The sequence below is a fragment of the Canis lupus genome, chromosome 15 (assembly GCF_011100685.1).
Source record: "Canis lupus familiaris isolate Mischka breed German Shepherd chromosome 15, alternate assembly UU_Cfam_GSD_1.0, whole genome shotgun sequence".
Classification (NCBI taxonomy): Eukaryota; Metazoa; Chordata; class Mammalia; order Carnivora; family Canidae; genus Canis; species Canis lupus.
This window is the reverse complement of record NC_049236.1, coordinates 44108818-44121107: the sequence shown is the minus strand read 5'-3', so window position 1 is coordinate 44121107 and position 12290 is coordinate 44108818. Positions and strand designations below refer to the sequence as shown.

Below are 12290 nucleotides of genomic sequence, written 5' to 3'. Positions count from 1 at the left end.
AATATAAAGACATAGGGCTGTGAATTTTGAAATTTACAATGAAATGTATGAAAAGTAAGCTTAACAAAATGTTGGGTTTTTGTTCATTTTAAGAGCTCATCAGTTAGTCAGTCAGCTTCTCCGAGTAGCAACCCATGTGTCCAGAGAAAATCATCACATGTAAGTGACAGAAAAGGAAGCAGGCGGAGAATGGATACCGAAGAACGGAAAGATAAAGGTATGTTATTTCATCATTTGAAAGCAGATGCTACAGCTCTGTGTCTGGTTTAAAGCCATATGTTAGAAAAGAACCCTTTGTAAATCATTAAGTAGTGTAATGTTACATATCTCACTGTTGCAGAGATACATTGACTCAGGCTAAAGCATGTTAAATGTTATTCTGAAAACTGCGTTTTTCACTGACTACACATAGTTCATGTAGTACTTTTGGCTTTGTCTTCATATTTTGTTCTGTCCTCAGACCTGTCCAGTGGCTAATACAGTCTTTTTTTTATCTTGATCTTTTACAGACTCTATTCATGGACATACTCATTTGGATAAAAAACCTGAGCCAAGCACATTGGAGGTGAATGTTTTAAATAATAATTGTATCTTTTTTTCCCCCCTTAGACATAAAATAGCAGAAGTAGAAGGAGAAGCTAGAGATGATTTCATCATTTCATTACTTAAGTTTTATGGAAGTAGAAAAGCAAAAAAGTGGGAAAACATGATAGTGCCTGAGGAGAATTCACTCATAAATTATAACTATTTCTTCATGATAACCTATCTCAATCAATGGAAAGTAGCTTTTATTTTCCAATTTTCTATAGTAGATTGAGATTTTTAAAACCACATCCTCAGTATAAACTGCCTAGTAGTTTTGGTACAGTCAAGATGTGTGCAGGCTAAGGTACCTGTTGAAGACCAGATATAATTGAAAAAATACTTAGTCATGAGAGGGTTCAGTCAGGTGCAGATAAGGTGAACTGTATAGGCAACCATTATTATTCTAGAATCCAGGTCTTTGAAACATAAAGTTTTGCTTTTGTAAAAAAAAAAAAAAAAAAAAATTTTTTTTTGCTTTTGTTTTACTTCCAAAGAATATTAGTGACGATAAATGTGCAAGAATATCATCACCATCAAAGTCAAAGAAATTAGAGTGCCCACCTGTGGAGCAAGTAAGTACATTGTTGCATTTGACATTGAATGTTTCATTTTCTAGGTTTCTTATGTCTTTATATATGATCATTTAAAAAACAAAATGGGAAGACTTACTCTAGTATAACTTGGGGGCAGTTATGATTAACCTATAATTGTTGCTTACTTAATCTAGAATATTTTCATTTTTTTCTGTATATTTTAAAGATTTTGTTTTTAATTTTATTTTTAAAAATATTTTATTTATTTATGAGAGACACAGAGACATAGACAGGGGGAGAAGCAGGCTCCCTGCAGGCAGCCCGATGCTGGACTGATCCCAGGACCCCGGGATCATGACCTGAGCCAAAGGCAGATGCTCAACCGCTGATCTACCCAGGAGCCTTTTTATTAAGATTCTATTTTTAAGTAATCTCTACTCCCAACGTGGAGCTCAAACTCAGAACCCTGAGATCAGGAGCTGCAAGCTCTACTGACTGAGCCAGCCCAGTGCCTCTGTGGAATGTTATTTTGATAATGCCATTTTTTGGACATAGAAGCCATATTTCTGAATCAATTTCAAATAAGTTTATGTTTGGTATCTTCTGTTGTCTTTGTGATGGGTTCAGTTGGCTTGAAAATTAGATTTTTGAAGGGGAATTAAAATTTCTACTTTCGGGACGTCTGGGTGGCTCAGCGGTTGAGTGTCTGCCTTTGCCTCAGGATGTGATCCCAGGATCTGGGATCAAGTCCCACATTGGGCTCCCTGCAAGGAGCCTGCTTTTCCCTCTGCCTGTGTCTCTGCCTCTCTCTGTGTCTCTCATAAAGAAATAAATCTTTAATAAAATTTCTACTTTATTTCAAAACTTTAAAAAGAGTTGTCCGAACCTTTAACAGTTATTTCATAGGAGGGAGGGAATGTAATGATTGAAGAGATTAGAAAAAAAGATATTTAGAAAGCAGTGCCACCAATTTACAAATGTAATGAAGAAGGATCTTGAGTGTCCGACATCTTGAGTTTCAGTCTAATACAGGAAGAAAGTTATTAGTCTTTCCTTATCTTTCAGTTAACATCCTTCATATCATTTGGAAAGCATCCAGTTTAGGGTATGTCTTTGTATGAGGAGCAGTTATAAATAACTCATGGATTTCAAAACAATTTCAGTGATTTGTACATTCTTTCCTTAAAAGCGTAATGTTTAGATTGCTTTATATCTTTTGATAGGCAGCCCCTGGTTACGATCAAATTTGTTTGTTTGGAATTTTTAGCTACTGCATTTTTCTTTCATTTCTAAGATCAGAAAGACTATATAAAAACTATAGTTATGTTAAAGGTAGTTGAGGGTACATTTGGTGTTAAAATTAATGTTAAGCACAATGAACTCTTGTCTTTTTCCACCTCCTCTCTTGAAGAAGCCAGCAGAACATGTGTCTTTGTCAAATCCAGCTCCCCTTCTAGTTTCTCCAGAGGTACATCTAACTCCTGCGGTGCCTTCTTTACCAGCCACTGTGCCAGCCTGGCCAAGTGAACCTACAACTTTTGGACCAACAGGTTAGATTGGAATTGAAAAAAATCTTTGAACCAACCAACAAAACCTTTTCAAGTCAGAGACTCTTCAAGTTCTTTTTATTTTTGTCATTATCATCATCATTATCATTTAATATTTTATTTTAGAAAGTAACCTTTACACCCAGTGTGGGGCTTGAACTCCCAACCCCAAGATCAGGAATCGCATGCTCTCCCGACTGGGAGCCAGCTAGGTGCCCCAAAGATTTCAGGTTCTTGTTGGCTTTAAACTCAGAGCAGGGTTAGCTGTGTGTGTGGAACCTTAGAGCTTTTTATGATCTTCTGCTTTGCTCTGTTTCCAGTGTGGGAGGGCCAGTTTAACTTGGTATTCATTTGAGATATATGCTCAAAATCTCAGGTACAAGATGCCTGAGCTGGTTGTCTCCACTGACAACCACTGACACCACAATTGACATTTCCCACTGACCAGCTCTGTGTATTCCCACTGTCCCAGCCATTGAATTTTGGCTGGGTTCTGTCTTGCTCATGTTTGTAAGAGCTACTGTTAGAAGACATTGACTCAAAGCTAGTTTCCTGGGCTTATTTGTCTAAGAGAGTTCTTAGTTCTTAGTTGATATAAAAGTTCTTAGTTGATATAAAAGATACTCTTTTAGATTTCTTACATATCTTTTTATCTATCTATATAGCTCTATCAGTTGTATAGCATTATTTGCCTTTTCGCTTAATGTAAACATATTTGTAGGGAGAAATATTTTCACTTTTTATATACAGTTTGTGATTCCTTTCCCTCTCTTTTGTAGGTGTCCCTGCCCAAATTCCCGTTTTGTCAGTGACACAGACGCTGACCACTGGACCTGATTCTGCTGTGTCCCAAGCTCATTTAACACCCTCTCCAGTTCCTGTGTCAATACAGGCAGTTAACCAGCCCTTGATGCCTTTGCCTCAGACATTGAGCCTGTACCAAGACCCACTCTACCCTGGGTTTCCTTATAATGAAAAGGGAGATCGAGCCATCGCACCACCTTATTCACTGTGTCACACTGGGGAGGACCTGCCTAAAGGTGAGATCCTTCTCTTAAGTTCCACTTGATTTTATTTATCAAGTGCTGATAGGAGTTCAGTGGGAACACACAGTGGGAAGTGTGAGTAGAGGTCAGAGGTTATGTTACTGAGTAAGCCAAAGGACTGACTTTGAGAAGGAGAGAAGAGATTTGGCTATAAGTGGTTAACTTTTTTGTTTTAGCTTGTGTTTGATTTGAATATGGTTTTTTGTATGTTTAGTAACTGTCCCTCCGTTGTGTCATTTTTTTCAAAAGCGTCCTTAAAGCCATTTTGAATTAAATCTTAATATTACTAACTAGGTAACTAAACATTATTGAGTTTTCTCATCACTGGACTGGCTTTTGAAACCACTCCTATTACTTCATCCATGAAAAAATGACAGAGAAGAATAATATAGCAATCTATATATTTTAAGAATTTCTTTTAAATTTGGCCTTTTTTTAAAAGGAATTTTCGTTTGCAAAATTTCCTGTCTGGAAAAATTGAAAGAGTCATGCAGTGACTGATTGCTCTTTACTTGATTTTTGTGCCTAATTTTGTTAGTGGTTTGATCAAGTTGGAGCCTGTGGATAACTGGTTAATGTCAAATGAATACCTACTAATCTTATGTTATCAGTGAGTTAGGTTTATGTTGATTTTTGCCCATATCCCCCAACATTTTTATTTCATAATTTTTAAACCCTGCAGAATTGAAAAAGAAATACAGTGAACGGCTAAGTTTCCTTCACACAAAATTCATCTTAATCAGATAAAAATCTCAGTTTAAGCCATTTTTGGACTTAGATGTTAGGATAGATAAAGTTTTTTTTTGTTTTTTTTTTTTGTTTTTTTTTTTTAGATAAAGCATTTTGAACCTGGAATTACCCTATAGTAACAGAGCTTGCTTTTGGTTATATTAGGGTTTTTAATCTTTGTTTTATATCACAGGCTAGAGAAAGCAATTTCAGTAGGCAAAATTGCCTTTGAGCTATATATTGTTTGAGGATAGTTGGAGGGGGGCTTTTTGAATGTATAATTTTAGTGAGTGATTATTATGTCATTTATTTTTAGATAAGAACATTCTTCGATTCTTCTTTAATCTTGGTGTAAAGGTATTTACATTTTATCATTTTAAAGTTATTTTTAAGTTAATACTGTGTTAAATTGTTAGTATATGAACAGTCTTAACTCTTACCCCGTTGGTGAATAACTTAAGTTTACTGAATCACATTTTAAGAACTAGGGTTTTTCAGTCCTGTATAGTTTGTTTTTAATAGTGGCTGAGGCTCCAGTATTTGCTTGCTTTTCCTTTTAACTGGCAATGGTATAACCCTATGAGAATATTTGGGAAATATTCCTTGTCCCTTGCGCAGCCTAGTGAAAATGCACTCATTGAGGAATTCAGTGAAAGATCTGGGTTTGAAATTCTGCTCATCACTTTTTTAGCAGTATATATCCCTGGGCACATCATTTAATGTCTCTTAGCCTAGCTATTTTCATTTGTGTTACGTGAATAATATTCTTCTATCTGCCTATTTGTTGAAAGGATCAAAAGAAAGAACTTGTGGAAGTTCTCCTGTGGAAGGTGGCATTGTTCACTAGCATAGCAGAGGTATTTTTTTGGGAAGTGGTCAGCCTAGAAATAGCTTGTCTTAGAGAGGCTGGAGAACTCTTATGTCCTTGTCAGTGCTGTGTTATATCTCCTGTTTTGGATTAATTTCTGTGGGTTTCAGACCATTAAAATATGAAATGAAGTGCCCTACTGTAGCCTAGTGGTCATTTCATAAAAGGAGACTCAATTTTATCACCTGTGGTATTCACTGCCTAGATTTATATTTAAGTAGTTCATGTTTGCTTCAGCTAATTAATTTGCTGTTTAACTGGTAATTTTTTCTTTATGTTTGGTGTTCAGCTGGCCCTTTTGCAAGGGGATAGATTTGCTTTATTTTCAGTGTTACCTTTCTCTGACTGGAGGTCTGACTTTTCATCTATGCAGTTGGAATGCTCTCAGGGCTTCTAAACCTGGAGTATCCCATTTTTCTGGTAGAACAGAGAGGTCCAGACCAATTAACTCGTTGGCATGGGGTCACACAGAGAGTTGGTGGTAGAGCCAGAACATGAATGCAGGTCAAGCTAGAGAACCTGTGATTGAGATACTCCAAGCTGGAGGCTCAAGTACTTGATGGTGGTGGTTTCTGGAATGTGTATCACCCAAAATTATTTCTTTTTTTTTTTTTTTTTTTTCCAAAATTATTTCCATGCAATTCTACCCAAAGGGTGGAATTAATGATCATGGAATATGTGGGTGAGTTCATCATATTGTCTCCAGTCATCTCAATACCATGGGACCTTGGGTTAGTTTCAGGATAGGAATAAAGAATGGAATGTTAGAGTAGTGACTTACTTTTGTAATTCCTTTTCTTTTTTTTTTTTTTTTTAATTTTTTTAAATTTTTAAATTTATTTTTATTTATGATAGTCCCACAGAGAGAGAGAGAGGGGGGCAGAGACACAGGCAGAGGGAGAAGCAGGCTCCATGCACTGGGAGCCCGTTGTGGGATTCGATCCCTGGTCTCCAGGATCGCGCCCTGGGCCAAAGGCAGGCGCCAAACCGCTGCACCACCCAGGGATCCCTGTAATTCCTTTTCATGTTACATATTGCAGTGATGATATGGTCTTGGCAGGCATGTGCAACTTGAAGCACTTGCTCTAAGCTCCCACCCCCCTCCCCCTTTTGTTAATGTTTCTGTTTTTGTTTCTTTTAGGCATATAGTTGTCCTATGTGGGCTCCGCATTCTTACCTGTACCCTCTGCACCAGGCCTACCTGGCAGCTTGCAGGATGTACCCAAAGGTCTCTGTCCCAGTGTATCCTCCAAATCCTTGGTTCCAGGAAGCTCCTTCTGCTCAGAACGAAGGTGATTGTACCTGTACCGACGCACACTTTCCTATGCAGACTGAGGCCACTGTTAATGGTCAGATGCCACAGGCCGAGATTGGACCGCCAACGTTTTCTTCACCTCTGGTTATCCCTCCATCTCAGGTGTCTGAAAGTCATGGACAGTTGTCTTACCAGGCTGATATTGAATCTGAAAACTCTGGGCAGCTTCTTCATGCTGAGTATGAAGAGTCACTAAGTGGCAAGAATATGTTCCCGCAGCCGTCCTTTGGACCGAATCCATTCTTAGGCCCAGTTCCCATTGCACCTCCTTTCTTTCCACATGTTTGGTATGGGTACCCTTTCCAGGGATTTGTAGAAAATCCAGTCATGCGGCAGAACATTGTTCTCCCCTCTGATGAGAAAGAATTGGATCTGCCCCTGGAAAGCCTGGATCTGTCTAAGGAATGTGTTTCAGTTTCAGCAGTGGATGAGTTTCAGGAGGCCAGAGGTGAAGGCACACATTGTCTCCCTGAAGCAAGTGTGGGTAAGCATGAAGGCCGGGCGGAGCAGTCATCCCAGACCCCTAAGGTGGATCTGGCACGGCCTTCCATCCTTCCTGTGGCGGAGGAAGAGGCTCATCTTCCCACTCAGATTCTAAACAGAGAGAGAGAAACTGTGCCTGTTGAACTTGAGCCTAAAAGGACCATTCCAAGTCTGAAAGAAAAATCAGAAAAAGTGAAAGATCCTAAGACTGCCGCCGATGCGGTCAGTGGGGCCAACTCTGTGGAGAGCAGAGTGCAGAGACCAAAAGAAGAGAGTTCCGAAGATGAAAATGAAGTGTCTAATATTTTGAGAAGTGGTCGATCCAAGCAATTTTATAACCAGACTTATGGAGGCAGGAAGTACAAAAGTGATTGGGGCTCTTCTGGTAGAGGAGGGTATCAGCATGCGAGAGGTGAGGAGTCCTGGAAAGGGCAGCCTGGCAGAAGCCGAGATGAAGGTTACCAGTACCATCGAAATGTCCGAGGACGACCCTATCGCGGGGATAGGAGGAGATCGGGGATGGGAGATGGCCATCGGGGGCAAAACACTTGACGCTTGTTGCTGTGCTATTTTAGAGCAGAAACCTCTCCTGAGGTGGAATGTTTCTGAAGGCTTTAAAAAAAATACATTAAAATAAAAACCCAAATTGGAACTATCTCCTCCCGTCCCCCTTTGACCCCCGCCCCCAATCCTGGACAAGAGATTTTGGATATGCATTCAAGGGGCAGGTGAATTCCTGGCATTGCCATTTTTCTTTGTTCAGAATCTGTTTATCAGGTAACTGCCCCTATAAAAAGTAGAAAATAACTTTGTTAAAGTATTTTTTATAAACCGCTTAATATAAAACTTAGATTTAGTGTTTGGTTTTTTTCCTTATTATAAGTTTAATTTCAAATGTTGGAAACGTGTGCTTTATAGTGTTTACTAAAGTGACAAGAAAAATATACCATTTGACACACTATAGATTCCAAAACATAACATTGCACCAAATAGAAATGTATATTTTATTATGCAATGCCTTAGTCATAAACTGGGCTCAAATAATTCTTAGCCTAAAACACTGTTGTCTTTTGAAATGCTTCCAACCCAAAGGCCTTTCATCTCAATATCTGTCAAACTTGAATAATGTCTTCTCTTTAATATTACACATAAGGCAGCCTATTAACCTGTGTCTTAGAAACGTTGTATATAGTTCTTTTAATATTCATAGGGTCTATTTTTGAATTTTGGTGAGTATTTGTTGAACTTGAGATCGCATACAAGACAGATGTTTAAGAAATAATAGGATAACTAATGAAATGGCTGTTTCCACCAAGAATTCCTAGCACTGGTGTAAATATCATGGTGCCTACTTGAAAGAAATGTAGATGCTATGCATTTTGAAAATAATCTGCATCTGTTAAAACTGCAGAAGTTTTTTAATGCCACTTTAACACTAATGCACTGACAGATTTAAATATTTTGTGAGAAGAAATGTTAAAAATTTTTAGCTTGACAGGTTTCTATGGAGTTAGTGTGTTTTGTTTTTCTGTTTGCACCATTGGGTTATGTGTATCACTTTACATTTGCATGTTCAACTTGTCACACGCCTGGAACTATTGTACAAAAAAAAAGGATGATTGTGATTTCTAGTTCTTTTCTAGAAGATGCTGCTAGAAAGTGGTTGCTTTGCATTTTATGGCTTGTTACCCCTTAGGTAACCTAGCTCTTCTGATCCTGCTTCTTTTCTGTCTTTGCAGTATTTGCAGAAATTCCCTTTGCATGTTGCACTCTGTTCTCAGTTCGGGATTTCACTCTGAATCAACACAGTATTCATGCACCTGTGTCACTCTTTAAAAATAACTCTGGCTTATGGTTCTTGTTTGTACATATACCAATGTGAGAATCTACCCTTTTTTTATGTTCTCTTTTGATCAGGAAGTTTGAGTGCTATGCAAATAATGTAGTGATTTCTCTTTGCATGCCGTGTGTAATATACCTAGCCAAAAATAGATTTTTGTTTTTTTAAAGGCAAATTACTTTAAAGGCAAATACAATTCACTTGAATTTGACAAACTGAAGCAGATGAGTTTTCTGGGTTCTCTGATTACCCACAGGAATGTTTGGATGCCAGCTAGGCTCAGTTGAATCTCCACTGTACTGTAATAATGGTTATTTACCTCTGTGTTGTTTTAATTACCTAATGTCTGTGTAACTGCTGATTTGAGTAGTGATTAGCATTTAGATGTTTTGTAACGTAGGATTTTAGAGAGCACTTTGAAAGATAACATTTTATTATGATGGTGCTAGGTAAACATTTGTAAAGATGGATGGTTGTGTGGAAAAGAACAAGTTTCTTGAGAGAACTTGTTGAGAGGAGTTTCTCTTGTCACCTAAGCTAGAACAATTGGGGAAGGTACTGCTGAAGCCATTTTGTTTTCTTCGTTAACATCAACAGTAGTTAATGGAATGAGAAGATTATAGGGTTCTCCACTTTCAGCTCCTGCTTTTTTATGGCATGTTAGCTTACCTGATAATTTTTATGAAAACACATTTAGATACAGTGACCAGACTTAAAAAATTCAGTAGAAGTTTGATCTCAGGAGTCCAAAAGAAATTGCTGTTTCTGGTGTCTTTCCGTTTTATTGACTGAGATTTGATCTCTGTTTCTTCTGGAAATGTCTCAAAAGTGGATAGGAAAGAATACTGTTCATTTCTTCACTGTCACTCTGTCTTACCTCAGCGGAGTAATGGAATGCTCTATAGTTCCTGCAGGAAATACCGAGTGGCTTCCTGTTTCCCATATCTCACCTCCAGGGCTTGATGGAAACAGAGCTGAAAGAGAACTTCAGCGGATTGTACTTGACGCAGTGACCTCTGGAATAAAAGAACTCTGACTCTTGATAATTAGTTTTAAAATTCTTAGTCTTTGCATGAAGGTCAGTTTTATTTTTTCCTTTAGTTTTGTTTTAAATGTATTATGAGTGCAGGGGATTTTGCCTTATGCTGAGGTCAAACTAGGGCCAAGCAAGCTTTTGTCCTCCTTCATTTTAACGGAATCATAAGGTATGTTGACATGAGATATAATGTTTCTATATATAAGAGAAAAATAAAAGGTTAGAAGTGAGAATCATTTGTATTTTGAGGTAGAAATTATGGAACTCCACTGTATTACGATTATACACGTTTTGAAGAACAGATGTTTAGAACGACCAAAGCTCACCTGTTCATTTGAGTTAGTTGCTTTTGCTGAACTTGATCCCTGTCCCTTTTAATACCGCGTGTATTTCTGTTCAAGTCCAGTTTCCTCTTCAGCTTTCGTTCCATGTACTCTGGCAGCAGGATGCTCGCCTCCGTGCGGTCCTCGTCTTGTTTCCTGGTAACCAGCCCATATGTTCATTTTCATGGCTGACTGAAGCTCAGACCCTGCCTTGACCTGGCAGGAGTAGGTCTTCCCAAACCACAATGTTGATAACCGCTTATTTGATGCAGACCATGTTATATTCTTGCAGTGTGTTTCCTTTGTGACTCAAGGTTGAATTAAAATGCCTGTGAACTGCAAACTTGCTTATGATTGACTTGGTGCAATAAAGTTCCTTTCTAACCGTTTCTGGTTTAGAAAACATTCAGCCATCCTAGAAACTAGCAATATTTATTTATGCCTCATTTATTTTACCTTTGGTTTTTAGATGAGGTAACCTTAGTCTTTCACTTATGGGTACTAAGCAAGGTCCATTTTAGTGTAGCTGAAGAGAACGTGTATTTGGCTACACGATTTCTGTTTACTGTATTTTGCTTCCTATTTAATGTCTAAATGCTATTGTGTTTTTGTTTAAAATCTTAGTAATGGCTCAGTTCCAGTATGTCATTTTTTTTTCCAGTATGTCATTTTCAAAGAACTAAGGTTTTGCTACTAGTGTCAGCCATTTATTTTCCCACTAATTGGGATTTCCCACTAATTGGGAATTCTTTTCCCCCCTGAAATATAAGTTTTAGAAAATCTTAGAAGAGGGGTGGGTGCATGTCTTAATGCTGGGAAACAGCAACTTTGGGGTTGAATTTACTTGAATGGATTAAAAATTGTTACAGAGCTAGAAGAAAATTTATGTATGAAAAATGATAATAGCCTTACACTGAGTACAAATAATACTTAAAAGCATGTGAAGATGTGATCATTTGTGATGTTACTTGTAAAAAAAAAAAGCATATATACATATCTTTTGAAGTGTTGAAAGGAAAATAGTACTTTATATTCTTTATCATATCACTTTTTGTAAGTGTTGAATATATTCCTGTTTATTTTTCTATGTTCTGTTTTGTAGCCTTAAGAAGTGTTTCAAACATATCTGAATGTATAAAATAAGAGTAAATGCCCTACATGGTGTGATGCTGCATTATATATAAAACTGTGTGCATATATTAAATTTTGTCTCTTGATTCTGCTTGTGATTCTTTGGTTCCAGGGTTAACCAAGTAAATAGCATATAAATAAATCTTAGGAGGGTGTGTTAGTAAGCATCTGAAAATAGAGGATTTCCATGGTTTCTATCCAGGCAGAAGATAATTCTGGTATGTGCAACTTTTTAGTGGGATTTATAATCTGTGGGGTAGATTAATTTAATGAGGCTCATGCAACTAATAAGTGGTAGAATTTGGAGTTTTACCTAGCTCTGAGTGGTTTTAGAACCAGTGCTCTTACCACTTTTTTCCAGCATTCATTAAATGAAATGAGATGTGTGGACTAAGAATATAATTTATAGATTCAATGACTTTTTTTTTTATTCTTATTTTTAAAAGATTTTACTTATTCATGAGGGACACAGGCAGAGAGACACAGGCAGAGGGAGAAGCAGGCTCCGTGCAGGGAGCCCAATGCAGGACTCGATCCTAGGATCCTGGGTCACACCCTGAGCCGAAGGCAAACGCTTAACCACTGAGCCGCCCAGGTGCCCCTAACCTAAATGATTTTTTTTTTTTTTTTTTAATGTGGTATTCAGTGCAGGCATACCTTGTTTTGCTATGGTTTGCTCTATTGTGCTTCGTAGATACTGTGTTTTTTTCAAAGAGGAGGTTTGGGGCAGCCCCGGTGGCGCGGGCAGCCCCGGTGGCGCAGAGGTTTAGCACCGCCTGCAGCCCGGGGTGTGATCCTAGGGACCTGATATTGAGTCCCACGAGTCCCACGTCGGGCCTCCTGCATGGAGCCTG

General features: G+C 38.1%; 1 protein-coding gene across 7 annotated transcripts in view; it reads left to right on the top strand.

The window, feature by feature from the left end:
* OTUD4 (OTU deubiquitinase 4) overlaps positions 1–11522 on the top strand; it is a 45160-nt gene extending 33638 nt beyond the window's left edge. For all 7 annotated transcript variants that reach the window (XM_038558904.1, XM_038558903.1, XM_038558902.1 and 4 more), the window contains 7 exons: positions 94–217; positions 510–565; positions 1080–1157; positions 2530–2668; positions 3445–3705; positions 4757–4797; positions 6450–11522. In XM_038558904.1, coding sequence (XP_038414832.1) covers positions 94–217; positions 510–565; positions 1080–1157; positions 2530–2668; positions 3445–3705; positions 4757–4797; positions 6450–7658 — 1908 coding nt within the window. In that variant the 3' untranslated portion in view covers positions 7659–11522. The remainder of the gene's footprint in view (positions 1–93; positions 218–509; positions 566–1079; positions 1158–2529; positions 2669–3444; positions 3706–4756; positions 4798–6449) is intronic.
* Positions 11523–12290: the final 768 nt, after the last annotated feature.